Here is a 14448-nt window from a genome sequence, read left to right on the forward strand (position 1 = left end):
CAATGTGACTAACACTGTTCTACAGACCTTTTACAGATGGCTACTTGCCGCATTTGTTCTCTCGCAAAATCTCTCAAGAGAAAGGATCCTGGAGTCTAAGGGCATCTGAACAAATCAAATAAAAATGCAGCTGTAATCTTCCTCCTTGCATGAGTTCTGGGTATATATGGCATTGATTGAGCTAACACCTTTTGTGAGATTCATCTTTGTTTAATCTGGTTTACTTTTAACCATCTCGTTCACGTTGTTGCCACCTGTTATCATGTTTGCAGCATACATTGGTGAAGTAGTGTGGGACCTGGTCTTTCACGCAAATTCTGTGTCGCAAGGGAGCAAGAGTAAAATAAGTAAAATATATGTTTTTGCTGGCAAAACAGGCGTTGGAAGAGGAGCACGAGGAATGTAACAAGAGACTGCAGGAGATAAGTGATCGACTGATGGTGACAGAAAAGAAAATAGTTGGCTATGACAGTGGGACATCTGATTCCAGTGAAGACGTAGCTAATTTGCAACGGCATCAGGCAGAACAACAGGTTAGTGGTGCAGTTTATTTTAATAAATTAGGAAGATGTGAGATGTGAGATGTGAGGCCACTTGTTTCAGTGTTGTAACTTAAATCTTCCGTCGCTCCCCGTGTAACTGACCATGGGCCGAGGTGGGCAGTACAAGGGTCCACTGATTGACCCCATTTGTAGCCAGGTGCCCAGGCATTAATGGCCATATTAATCCAGGTTCCATTCTTCATTGCTTAGATTAGGTTCCACCCGGCACTGCTGGGTACTGTGCTATAAAGATTTCATTGGGGCAGTCTGAAGGTGATTGAAGAGCTGACCCACTGATGTGGAAATGTTTGGAGAAGGGATTTGATATGCCAAGCCCTGTCAGTCTTAAATCATAAAAACATTTAGCATGTGTAGGTTATGAGCATCACCAGACACGAGCCGTCGTTCCTTAATGGATGGCTTTTGTAACGAACCAAAAGTGCTTGTCACACGGATGGATAAAAATGTTCAGTCTCCATAGTAATGGGGCATAAACAAATCACTGAAATCAGTGAACTGGTCAGTAGATGGTTTGCTCAAATGGACAACTTTGATTCTACCATTCCTCTACACATTAGGAACCAATTGTACAATGGATAATTAGTCTACCCCTCTGCTTATTTTGAGGAGGAAACAGGGGAAACAGAGGAAACCCACCACAATGACGGGGAAAACGTACAAACACCAGAGAGACAGCACCTATGAGGTTCTATCAGATGCACCATCGTGCAAGATATTCAGTCATAAGGGGACTATTCTTTACAGCAACAAATGATCTGATGGAGGAACTCTGATTGTTTCGTATCTGTGGAGAGAAATGGACGGTCAATGTTTTGGGTCGGCACACTTCTTTGGAGTTTGAAGAGCTATTCTTTGGAGTTAGAGAAGTAATATTTCTGAAGGGACTTAAAACCAAGGTTATAATGGAACCTTTGGCATCTTGGAAGGAGGACAGAGAGGTTTTTTTCTTATCTCCTGCCAATAATTATCCTCAAACAATCATCATTAGAAGACAAATCTGATCATTACTGCCTTCTGAGATCTCACTCCCGAGTGAACTAATTGCCATATTTTCATTAAATACTTCAAAGGCAGATTATTAGCTGTAAACACTTTAATATTCCCAATGGCTGTGAAAGCTTCCATTGAAAAAAAGTATTTTTGCACTTAATAGCAACACCCAAAAACAGAAAAAGATATATTCACAAAATGCTGGAGTAACTCAGCAGGTCAGGCAGCATCTCGGGAGAGAAGGAATGGGTGAGGAAGGGTCTCGACCTGAAACGTCACCCATTCCATGAGTTACTCCAGCATTTTGTGAATAAATCGATTTGTACCAGCATCTGCAGTTATTTTCTTATACAGAAAAAGATATTGTGTGTTGAGATTTTATCAGTATTTTATTATTTTATTTTTTAGCCAAAATGTTTCTACTTAAACGAACTTAGCTGTTCCACATGGTCTGACCTGCATATTATTCCCATGTGTTTCAGGCCTTTCAAAGGGAAATCCAGGCTAATGCAGTCACTTTAGCAAATGTGGTAAGTGCAATAGAAGAGTTTCTGGAGAAGAATGGGGACAAACTTCAACCAGAAGAGAAAGCAGCCATGGAAAAAAAGCTTACAGAAGCCAAGCTGAAACTCAGTGCATTGAGTGAGAAGGTAGACACCGACATCGAGAACCTGGACAATGCTGTAACAACTGCTCTCAAACAGGAAACCGAGAAGGTGCTGATTATATTTCTCTACAGCTTGGTTATGACTAAACTTGTTCCCTTTGCAATCTCAGATCATAGCATGTAGTATTATAGACCATACGTGTCTTATTTGTACAAGACTTAAATAAAAGATAATTAAGACTGAAACAAGGAGAAGTGTATAACACACAAGGGTGTGGTTGGAATCTGGAGTGCATGAGCAGCAGAAGAGGTGAGGCAGGTTGCATAGTACCCTTCAAGAGCAATTGGAGAACTATATGCGAGGAAAATATTGTCAAGACTATGAGGAAGGACCTGCAGTAGAACTAGTGCGTTCCACTGCAAGATGGGCTGAATATTCCCTTCTGCGCTAAAACGATTCTATGATTCATGGATAGGACAGGTTTAGAGGGATGTGAGCCAAGCGCACGCAGGGGGGAATAGCGGAGATGTAGTTGCCCGTTGGTTGGGAAGTTGGACCGAAGGGCCTGTTTCCATGCTGTAAGACTCTAGGACTCTATGATTCTGTCATAAATGTATCATCAAATTCATCATTTATGTGATCAGGGAAACATGAAATATTTAAGACTCTACCATGTGGAACAGAAAAAGGTGGGTGGTGAAAACCAAAAAACTGCAAATGCTGGAAGGCAGAAATAAAAACAGAAAAAGCTGAAGACATTCAACAGGCCAGGCAACATCTGTGGGTCAAAGAGTCATACATCACGGAAACAGGCCCATCGGCCCAACTTGCCCATGCTGACCAAAATGCCCCATCTATGCTAATCCCACCTGCCCGTGTTTGGCCAATATCCCTCTAAACCTTTACAGCCCATGTACCTGTCCACATATCTTTTATATGTTGTTATAGTACTTACCTGAAATACCTCCTCTGGCAGCTTGTTCCAGAAACCCACCACTGTGTGAAAGAAAATGCTCCTTAGCTTCCTATTAAACCTCTCCCTTCTCATTAAACCTATGACAGATAGAAAGAGAGTCAACATTAGAGATGTCTTGCATACAGAAGTAGGGAAGTTATGCCCCAACTTCATAAAAACGTGGTCAGCCCTCAACTGGATTACTGCATACAGTTCTAGCCAACAAGGTATAGGTAGGATGTGATGGTGCTGGGAAACGTGCAGACAAGACTCACCAGAATATTGTCAGTTATAATAATAGATTGGAGAGGCAGGATCTATTTCTCTCTGGAGCAGAGAAGATTAAGAAGGGACAAGCCTAATAAAATGAGGGTTATAGATAGGGTGGACTGTGGGAAACCTTTCCCTCTATGAGAGGGAGATAAAACTAGAGAACATAGGTTTATAGTAAAGGGGAAGAAATTAAGAGGAAATCCAAGGATGACCTTTTTCATCCAGAGAGTGGTAAGTACCTGGAACGCATTAGAGTGGTTGAAGCTGGGTCACTGCCACCATGTGAGAAGTGTCAACGCGAGCCCTTGAATTGTTTAGGCAAAGAAGGCTGTAGACCAAACACTGGGAGAACAGATGAGCACAGAACGGTGCCCACTCTGTGTGATTCTATGACCTTGTAGAGATTTTGAAGCTGGTTTGGACAGAATAGAAAGAGGAAGGATATTTGCTCTGGCAAGTTGGTTAGAAACCAGAGGTGAAATATGTACAATCCTTGACCAGGGGGTTTAAAAGTGTGTGTGTGTGCTCGCTGATGCTCTGTTATTCACTGAATCTTGTTCACAGGCTGCAGCAGTGAAGCAGTTGAAGGAAAATGACAGCAAAATCCGAGACCTCTTGGACTGGTTGTCCAATGTGGAACAAGAACCATCAACTGATCAGAAGGGAAAGGAAACACTGCAGCAGAATGGCAACACGATTTCAGTGGATGGACTGCAGATACTGGAGAACGAGGACACAGTCAATGGAAACCTGCCCTGCAACCTCGGTGAGACCATGGGAGAGGAAGAGAAGGAGCTAACAACCGATGGAGATTTACACGGACAATATGAAAAAGCCAAGGTAGGAAATGAATGTCAACAGTTAATTGCATGTAATATGATGGGTAGTTATGGGCATGGTGGAACAAAGGGCCTGGTTCTTTGCCACATAACTCAATATGAATTTAGAATTGAATAGAATGTGAATGGATAAAGATATAAATCTGGACTCTGGGAAAGTAAGAACAATAGAAATAGAATGAGCCGGCGGTGTGCCCTCGAGTGCTGGGCCATTCGGTAAAATTAAGGCTGTGCCTTGTTCACTTGCCAGCCCATCCCCATGGCCCGCAATTCCACTTTGAGGCAAAGGTGTATTGAGTTCCACCTTGAGTATACTCAATTACTCGCCATCCAGAGAGAACCATCTGGAACCCTTCAAATACATTTCTCCCAGAACTGAGCAGCTGAAATTTATCCTCAGATTGCACCAGGTAGTTCCAGACTCCACGGATGGAGGAAATAGCCTCTTGACTCTGCTAGTTCATTTTATGTCTCATAGGGTCACTCTTCTCCCTCCCTCCCACCCTTCCAATCAATCCTTCTAAACTCCAATGTGCACTGTGGCTTTGTAGCCATCTCCATCTCATCGCAGGAAGCAATCCAGTGAAAATGCTCTGGCACAGAAATATTAGATGGTTTTGAAATCGTAACTGTACACAGCACTCCAAAGCTTGTACAATTGCACCAAGGCTTTTTCACTTCGGTCACCAACCTTCTTGCAGTTCGGGGCTATATAACATTTTCCTTCCTAATTTCTTCCAAGCACAAAGCAGGACAAAATAGTCAGGAGCAGAGTAAAAAACAGTACCCTCTGGTTCCCTTCCAAGTTGCATGCCGTCCCGACTCGGAAATATGTAATTAGTGCTTCGTCATCACAGGTTTAAATGCTGGAACATTCCACTCAACAGCATCATGGAAGTACTTTACCAGAAGTACTTCAATGGTTGGAGAAGGTAGCTCACCAACATCTTCTCAAGGGCAGTTAGCTTTGCCAATTGGATATATAAGAAGGAACTGCAGATGCTGGTTTACACTGAAGATAGACCACAAATTGGTGGAGTAACTCAGCGGGTCAGGCAGCATCTCTGGAGAAGAGGAATAGGTGACGTTTCGGGTCGAGACCCTTCATCAGACTCACTAATTGACAATTGAATGTTGGCTTTGCCAGTGACACATCCCAGAAAAATACATTTGAAAAAGATTACTCGCTGCTACTACATGTCAGTTTTTGTATTTCTTAAATTTGGACAACTAGATCTTTCTGCAATTCAAAAACAAAAGAAAATGCAAATGTAGGAAATCCGAAACGAAAACAGAAAATACTGAAGGTGCTCAGCAGAACAGACAATCTGTGGGGACAGAAACAGAGTGTACGTTTAAGGCCAAGGACCTTTCATTAGAACTGGGGAAGTGCGAATACTGATGTATTTTACATTGCAAAGAGGTATTGGTTTGTGGAGATAGAATGCAGACCAACCTGCTTCAAGCAATGCAACTGCATTTGGTAGCTGTAAAGGAGAAAGAAATGACTTACAAATGAATAATAAATTCATCTGTCTAGAGGAGTGAAAATAATAAGATAGGTAAAGAGAGAGAGAGAGAGAGAGAGAGAGAGAGAGAGAGAGAGAGAGAGAGAGAGAGAGAGAGAGAGAGAGAGAGAGAGAGAGAGAGAGAGAGAGAGAGAGAGGGGGAGGGAGGGAGGGAGGGAGGGAGGGAGGGAGGGAGAGAGAGAGAGAGAGAGAGAGAGAGAGAGAGAGAGAGAGAGAGAGAGAGAGAGAGAGAGAGAGAGAGAGAGAGAGAGAGAGAGAGAGAGAGAGAGAGAGAGAGAGAGAGAGAGAGAAAGAGAGAGAGGAGGATAGAGAGGTGATGGGAGAGAGAGAGAAAGTGCTGGAACTGTGAGATGCAGAACAGAGCAGTTATTGGAAATTGGAAACAAATGAGAATCTAGGAAACAGATCAGGTAGCACCTGTGGAATGGTGACCTCCTTACGTCAGAAATAACCACTTGTGTCATCCGGACAACTTGATCTCCCCATCAGAGAAACCCCTCTTGTCAGCCTCCCTTCTCTGCTACTTGACACAGATGCTGCCTGACAGCTGAGTGTTGCCAAGATCCATCTGTAAAGTAACACTTAATAGTTTCTCATAATTTAAAAAAAGAAATTCTGTTTCTCATCATCCCCACATTTTACAACCTTTTAAATCCACTCACGTGACCTTCCCAGCTTGCACCGTCATCACAGTTCATTCTCCTCTCGAGCACAGTATTCGCAGCTAACCTAAATGCCTTCCATTGTATCTTTTTCATCCAAGACATTAATAAATATCGTAAACAGCTGAGATCCTAGTATTGAACTTGGAGGCTCAACCATAGTAGTAATCTGAAAATGAAAACTGTGTGAAGATAGAGCGGAGACAGCAGGTATCAGCCTTGGCCGAGTGGCGAGCGCTCTTGGCTCTGTGACAGAAAAGAGTTTTGGCAACTCCTGCCCTTCAGAACTGAGCACAAGTCCTTTGGCTGGCCCTCCAGTGCAACTCCTGCCCTTCAGAACTGAGCACAACACCTTTGGCTGGCCCTCCAGTGCAACTCCTGCCCTTCAGAACTGTGCACAACACCTTTGGCTGGCCCTCCAGTGCAATCCTGAGGAGCTGCTGCAGTCCATGGCATTCCCTTCTGATAAAACATTACCGGCACCGAGACCACCCCTCCCCGCAAGGGAGAAGAATATCCTCTGATAGGAGGTAAAGCCAAAGGTTTGAATGGTTTCTCAAGCATGTGTACAAGAATTCCTGTCACTATTCAAATAATAGAACAAGAATTTAGAAGATTGAGGGGGGATCTTATAGAAACTTACAAAATTCTTAAGGGGTTGGACAGGCTAGATGCAGGAAGATTGTTCCCGATGTTGGGGAAGTCCAGAACAAGGGGTCACAGTTTAAAGATAAGGGGGAAGTTTTTTAGGACCGTGATGAGAAAGTTTTTTTTCACACAGAGAGTGGTGAATCTGTGGAATTCTCTGCCACAGAAGGTAGTTGAGGCCAGTTCATTGGCTATATTTAAGAGGGAGTTAGATGTGGCCCTTGTGGCTAAAGGGATCAGGGGGTATAGAGAGAAGGTAGGTACGGGATACTGAGTTGGATGATCAGCCATGATCATATTGAATGGCGGTGCAGGCTCGAAGGGCCGAATGGCCTACTCCTGCACCTATTTTCTATGTTTCTATGTTTCTAAGAGGTTTCTTTTAATATCCTAAAAATATTTATCACTGAGCAGACTTCACTGAAATGTGTCTGTTCTCACAGCTGATAGTGGGATCCCGCAGAAATTGCCCGCTGCATTTACTAGTTCACAAAGTGACCAAACTTTTAATAATTAGAAAGTTCTTTAGGAGTGAATGATGCCATAAAATGCAAGCCTCTCTTCTTTCAATGAGCATTCAGCTTAGGTCTGAAGAAGAGCCTCAACCCGAAACATCAACTATTCTTTCTCTCCAGAGATGCTGCCTTCCCCACTGAGTTACTCCAGCATTTTGTATCTATGTTCAGTTTAGGTTTATCTGTAACTTGAAATTTTTGATGCAAATGCCCATGTGCTTGCAAAATGGCTGACCCTTATGCCGGTTTTGTTCCAAACAGCTTCACCACCAGAAAGTTGTGTCACAACAGCAGTTTTACATCGTATCTACACAATCAGTCCAGGACTTCCTGCAGAAACAAGGCTCGAGTATTCCAGCCGCAGAACGAGAGAAGTTGGAGAAGGACTTGACTGAGTTGAAGGTTCAGTATGAGACCGCTCTGGGCCAGTCTGAAAGCAGACTGAAGCTGGTTCAAGCCGTTCAGGATGAGCTGAAGACCTTTTCCACAGATTACAATGAATTTGAAAACTGGTTGCACCAGTCTGAACAGCAGCTGGAGGATCTCCAGACTGGTGCCAAGGACATGGACATCTTTGCTGGCAAACTGAAAAGGCAAAAAAGCTTTTCTGAAGATGTCATCTCTCACAAAGGGGACTTGAGGTATATTACTATCTCGGGACAAAGAGTCCTCGATGCTGCCAAATCCTGTGGGAAATTGGGTCTGAGTAAAGACGGCAAACCTCAAGTTGATATGTCTACAACTTGTACTCAGGTGCAGAACCAACTGAATGTGACCAGTGACTCTTATAACTCACTGCAGTCCAAGGTAAGGCTACCTCTGTCTTTTTCTAAGGCAAGAATTTCTGCCAACCTGGCTGATCTTTGGTCTTCTTAGTCAATATGCAGCCCAGTCAGCTTTTAGTTGTGGGATGTAACCGATGAGTGGAAAGTCCCTTTTCCCTCTTGAGTAACAATGGTTTCATACACTGTGTCACCAGGGGATATATGGGGGGGGCGAAAATCCACTCGGAATCAAAATGTATGTTAAATCACTAGTGGCACAGTGACTTGGCAGTAGAGGTGCTGCCTTACAACGTTAGAGACCTGGTTTTGATCCTGACAACGGGTGCTGTTTGTAAGGAGTTTGTATGTTCTCCCTGTGACCGCGTCCGTTTTCTTCAGGAGTTCTAGTTTCCTCCAACACTCCAAAGACATACAGGTTTATAGGTTAATTGGCTTTGGTAAAATTGTAAATTGTCCCTAGTGTGTGTAGGATAGTGTTAGAGTGCGGGGATCGCTAGTCAGTGCAGACTCAGTGGGCTGTAGGGCCTGTTTCCTCGCTGTATCTCTAAACTAAAATCACATGGCGTTTGTCCGGGTGCTTCGGTTTCTTCCCGAAGATGTCTGTGTTAAAAGATTAATTAGCTGATGCATAATGCCTCGAGTGTGTGGATGAGAGTTGGGAATCTAGGAATGTGGTGAGAATAAAATGGGATGAGTGGAAATGGGTACTTGATATTGACATGATCTTGCTTAATTGAAGGCACTGTTTCCATGCTATCTAACTCGAAGGAGGGGTTCCAGAGTGTCGTGCCTAGATTACTAAAGATATATCACCCAGTGTTAGTTGTGAATGGAGGTGGGGGCTGTAGAAGAATGGGTTGGGTGAAGTGCAGTGTCCATAGTGATGAATCTGAAGGAAAAAAGATGTTTGGCAAAAAAAGGATCTAAACACAAAGATAGGAGAACTAAATTGAATTACTTTTTTGACATCACATTAAAGGATATGGGCCAAATGCAGGCAGATGGGATGAGCTTAGATGTGATAGCTTGGTTGGAACAGACAAGGTGGCCCAAATGGCCTGTTTCCATGCAATTCTGGGCATAAGGAATTTTTATTCACATTGCTAGTGAGGGCACGCTTGAAAAACCTCAGCAACTGATCACATTTCCCCATCCAAATCGTCAAACATGGACCCAAGTGGGCGGCACACTGGCGCAGCAGTAGAGTTGCTGCCTCACAGTGCCAGAGACACAGGTTCGATCTTGACTATGGAGTTTGTGCGTTCTCCCTGTGGCCATGTGGGTTTGCTCTGGGTGCTCCAATTTCCTCCCACGTTCCAAAGACGTACAGATTTGTAGGTTAATTGGCTTCAGTAAAAATGTCCCTAGTGTGTAGGATAGAACTAGTGTTCGGGGTGATCACTGGCCGGTGCAAACTTTGCACTGTTTACGCTCTGTATCTCTAAAATCTAAAGTAAAGTCTTGTGTGTTTATTTCATCTGATTTACGTGATTAACTTTTTCTCCTTATGACAGTGCAATCTGTTAGGTAAAAATCTCAGAGACGTGGTGGATAAGTACGACCATTACCAAGAGTTGTCAGCTGGGCTTCTACCCTGGCTTCAAACTGCCGAGGAAGCTGTAGGAACACAGCTGACGGAGGCCATTGCAGCAGATCCGAAGAACCTTCAGAAACAGTTGGAGCAAGCCAAGGTTACCATTCTATGCATCTTCCAATAAGTTGTTGAGATCTTCCTTTCTCTTGCATCTCACTGTATGAAGTGTCTTTATTCCCCTGTGTGTAGGCTCTCCATGATCAGATATCTGGACGTCAACGAGTGATTGAGAAGCTATGGAAAGCCGTGGATGCGCTTATGGGTACAGATGGTGATCTCTTGATGAATCGAGAAGAAATCCAGGATAACCTGGGTACGTTGGTCATATCAAATACATTGGTGATACAGTCTACAGCATAGAATTCAGCCTTTTGGCCTCATGGCTCTTTGCCATTACTCATAGGCACAGAGGGGCGGGGTATGGCTCCTCAGACCACCAGGTTGGTGTTGACCCTCAAGCACCCATTTACACTAATCCTACATTAATCCCCCACCTCACGTTCTATCACTTACCTACACACTTGGCGAAATTTACAGCGGCCCATTAACCTATCAACCCGCGCATCTTTGAACTGTGGGAGGAAACCGGAGCACCTGGAGGAAACCCATACGGGTGTCAGGGGTATGGGGAGAAAGCAAGAGAAAGGGGATAGGAGGGAGAGATAGATCAGCCATGATTGAATGGCGGAGTAGACATGATGGGCTGAATGGCCTCAATCTACTCCTTTCGCTTATGATCTCATGAAGTCAAAGGGCGAACGAGCAGACTCCACATAGACAGCACCCATGGTCCGAATTGAATCCAGATATCTGGTGCTGAGGTAGCAGCTCGACCAGCTGCACCACTGTGCTGCACTCATCCAGATTTAACCACCTGTACGGGTTCCACACAACTTGTTCTGCACCCCAGTTCTTTTTATCACCATGAGTATATATCATCCTGCTCCTTTTTTTTCCAACTCAGCATTCTTGCCTTTAAACATATCACTCCTCTTCACTTGACCATGCATGTCATGTTCCGGAAGTTTCAACTTCTAATGATGGAATGCTGGGAGAGAAAGGTCTGCGGCACGGTGGCGCAGCGGTGGAGTTGCTGCCTTACAGTGCCAGAGACCCCGGTTCCATCCTGACCTCGGGTGCTGTCTGTACGGAGTTTGTACCTTCTCCCCGTGACCACATGGGTTTTCTCCGGGTTCTCTGGTTTCCTCCCACACTCCAAAGACGTGCAGGTTTATAGGCTAATTGGCTTCTGTAAATTGTAAACTGTCCCGAGTGTGTAGGATAGTGTTAGTGCCCGGGATGATCGCTGGTCAGCGTGGACTCGGTGGTCCGAAGAGCCTGTTTCCACGCTGTATCTCTAAAGACTAAAGCCTGAAGCAAAGTCTAGAAATCAGGAGGGCAGTAAGAGGCTCTGAGTTAGCTCTGACAGCAAGGTAAAGGAGATATCCTAAGTGTTTCAATAGACAATAGGTGCAGGAGTAGGCCATTCGGCCCTTCGAGCCAGCACCACCATTCAATGTGATCACGGCGATCATTCACAATCAGTACCCCATTCCTGCCTTCTCCCGATACCCCCTGACTCCGCTATCCTTAAGAGCTCTATCTAGCTCTCTCTTGAATGCATTCAGAGAATTGGCCTCCACTGCCTCTGAGGCAGTGAATTCCACAGATTTACAACTCTCTGACTGAAAAAGTTTTTCTTCAAGTATATTAAGAGCAAATGGATAACTAGCGAGAGAATATGTCCCCTTAAGTATCAATGTGACCATCTGTATGTAGAGCCGTGGGACATGTGTGAGATCTGAAATGAATTTTTCTCCTTGGTATTTCCAAAGGGAATGGAATGGAATGGAATACTTTATTGTCACATGTGACAAGGCACAGTGAAATTTTTTGCTTGCTTACCCAGGGTATGCAAATAGCCGCCACGTATGGCACTTACAAAGTTACAAAGAGTAGCTTTGATTGACAAATGAGTAGGTCATGGAAGTTAAGGAATTAAGGGAAGTGAATAGAGATGTCGTGGAACATATCCACATTATAAAAGAGGAGTGCGGGCAGTCTTACAGTATATTAAGATTGATAAATCCACAGGGAGGGCCTGACCAAGTGCATGCTCAGGCATTCTGGGAAACTATAAGAGACGCACGGTCAGAGGAAGCTGTAGAGGCAGGCACTATTACAATGTTTAAAAGACATTTAGACAGGTACACAGAAAGGAAAGACTCAGAGATACATCGGCCAAATGCAGGAAAGCGGGATTAGCTGAAGTAGATAACTTGTTTGGCATGGCAAGTTTGGCCAAAGGGTCTATTTACAGGCTGTGTAATTCTGTGAACCTTTAGCTCTCAAGCAAAGGCCATGGGCTTCCCCATGGCTTTTCATCCTTTCTTTTATTTCCAGAATTACTTTCATTCGAGCGTTGAAACAAGCTTTATACCTCTTGCCATTTTCATGGAGATGGAGTGTCCACAGACGAGAAAGCTCTGGTCTCCTAAATCATCTTGTATGCAATCACAGGCTTAATCTTCTGTCAGCGAGTGTAAATGACCAATGCCAGATTGCCCATTTGTCTTTGATCATAGAATAATACAGTCTGAAGAAGGGTCTTGACCCGAAACATCACCCATTCCTTCTCTCCAGAGATGCTGCCTGTCCCGTTGGGTGACTGTCCCCGCGTTTTGTGTCTACCTTCGATTTAAACCAACATCTGCAGTTCTTTCCTACACATTATACAGTACAGATGGAACTAAACTGTTATTGCAAGAAACACTACTCTCATATCTATAATCCACTACCACTCGGCGAGCAGCACAATAGCACAACTGATAGAGCTGCTGCCTCACAGCACCAGAGACCTGTGTTTGATCCTGACTTTGGGTGCTGTCTGTGCGGAGTTTGCACATTCTTCCTGCATTCCTGGGGGTTTCCTCTAGTGCTCCAGATTCCTCCAACATCCCAAAGATATGCAGGTTTGTTTGTTCATTAGCCTCTGTAAAGTGCCCCCATGTTTAGGGAGTGAATGAGAAAGTAGGAAAACATAAAACCAGCATGAATGGGTGATCAATGGTGCCAACTCGGTGGGCCGAAGGCTCTGTTTCCATGCTGTATCTCTAACATAAATTAGATTGAAACTAAACATGTTCCAGCCACCCACTACTCTCTGTGTAAAAACACTTGCTCCACACATTCCTTCACTTCCCCCTCTGACCTTAAAGCTCTGCTCTCTAGTCTTTGACATTTCCATCCTGGGGTAAAGGTTCTAAAGGGAGATCTGGCCTTTATGTCCTAGATAGCTAACAGTATAACTGCCAATTGTAGAGTGATCAGAATAGGGGGCGTGCAACAGATCAGAATTGGGCAACATTTTTGATGTATTAATAAACATCTGGGCAGACCAGTTGAAGCCACTCATGTAGTTTGCTGCTGTGTTACTTAGAAATGGAAATGTGCCACAATACTGGCAACCATTGGGCCTCGTTCATTGACAATGAAAAATACTGAATGGACACAGAAGTCAGAATGGACACAGAAAGGACAGGTACATGGATAAGAAAGGTTTAGAGGTGGACAGGTACATGGATAGGAAATGCTTAGAGTTGGACAGATACATGGATAGGAAAGATTTAGCTGGATAGGGGTCAAATGTAGGCAAATGGGATTGGCCTAGATGGGGCATCGTGGTTGGCATGGACAATTTGGATCAAAGGGCCTGTTTCCATGTTGTATCACTCTTTGACTCAATAACTCAAGTAGGACGTTGGATTGACTGAAATTCGTCTCTCAATAGATGATGTTGTGCTGAGATACGAGAATCTGTCCAAGTCGGTCAACGAACGCAATGAGAGGTTGCAGGTGACACTCACAAGGTCCTTGAGTGTCCAGGATGGTTTGGATGAAATGCTTGACTGGATGGCCAGTGTGGAAGAGAGCCTGGATGATGAAGGGGAAATTCCTGTAAACTCTGTTGCCATTCAAGAAGCTATTAGTAAAAATACCGTGAGTATAAGCATCTAAATGTGAAATTTGGCCTGCAGCTTCAAAAATATTTCATCAGGCACAAGCATTCAAGATTGTTTATGTTTGGAATATTGGTCTTTAGGAATTATTTTATTGATGTTTGACATGTCAATTTAATGCACATTTACATTTTTGCCAAAAATGTAACAGAAAATAAATTAGGGAAACTTATATAGTTTTATATACTTATATATAACTTATATAGTTTTATATACTTATATATAACTTATATAGTTTTATATACTTATATATAACTTATATAGTTTTATATACTTATATATAACTTATATAGTTTTATATACTTATATATAACTTATATAGTTTTATATACTTATATATAACTTATATAGTTTTATATACTTATATATAACTTATATAGTTTTATATACTTATATATAACATATAGTTTTGGTAAACTAACACCAAAATAATTGTCATCTCCCTAAAAAAGCAGTGAAATTTACCAC

At 43.3% G+C, this 14448-nt stretch overlaps 1 protein-coding gene across 12 annotated transcripts in view; it reads left to right on the forward strand.

Annotated features, from left to right (window-relative positions):
• Positions 1-14448, forward strand: part of dst (dystonin) — a 471716-nt gene that overhangs the window by 280161 nt on the left and 177107 nt on the right. For all 12 annotated transcript variants that reach the window (XM_078399038.1, XM_078399030.1, XM_078399031.1 and 9 more), the window contains 7 exons: positions 378-533; positions 2036-2269; positions 3954-4229; positions 7844-8389; positions 9882-10058; positions 10151-10274; positions 13752-13960. In XM_078399038.1, coding sequence (XP_078255164.1) covers positions 378-533; positions 2036-2269; positions 3954-4229; positions 7844-8389; positions 9882-10058; positions 10151-10274; positions 13752-13960 — 1722 coding nt within the window. The remainder of the gene's footprint in view (positions 1-377; positions 534-2035; positions 2270-3953; positions 4230-7843; positions 8390-9881; positions 10059-10150; positions 10275-13751; positions 13961-14448) is intronic.

This window comes from Rhinoraja longicauda, chromosome 5, assembly GCF_053455715.1.
Source record: "Rhinoraja longicauda isolate Sanriku21f chromosome 5, sRhiLon1.1, whole genome shotgun sequence".
In the NCBI taxonomy this organism is placed as follows: domain Eukaryota; kingdom Metazoa; phylum Chordata; class Chondrichthyes; order Rajiformes; family Arhynchobatidae; genus Rhinoraja; species Rhinoraja longicauda.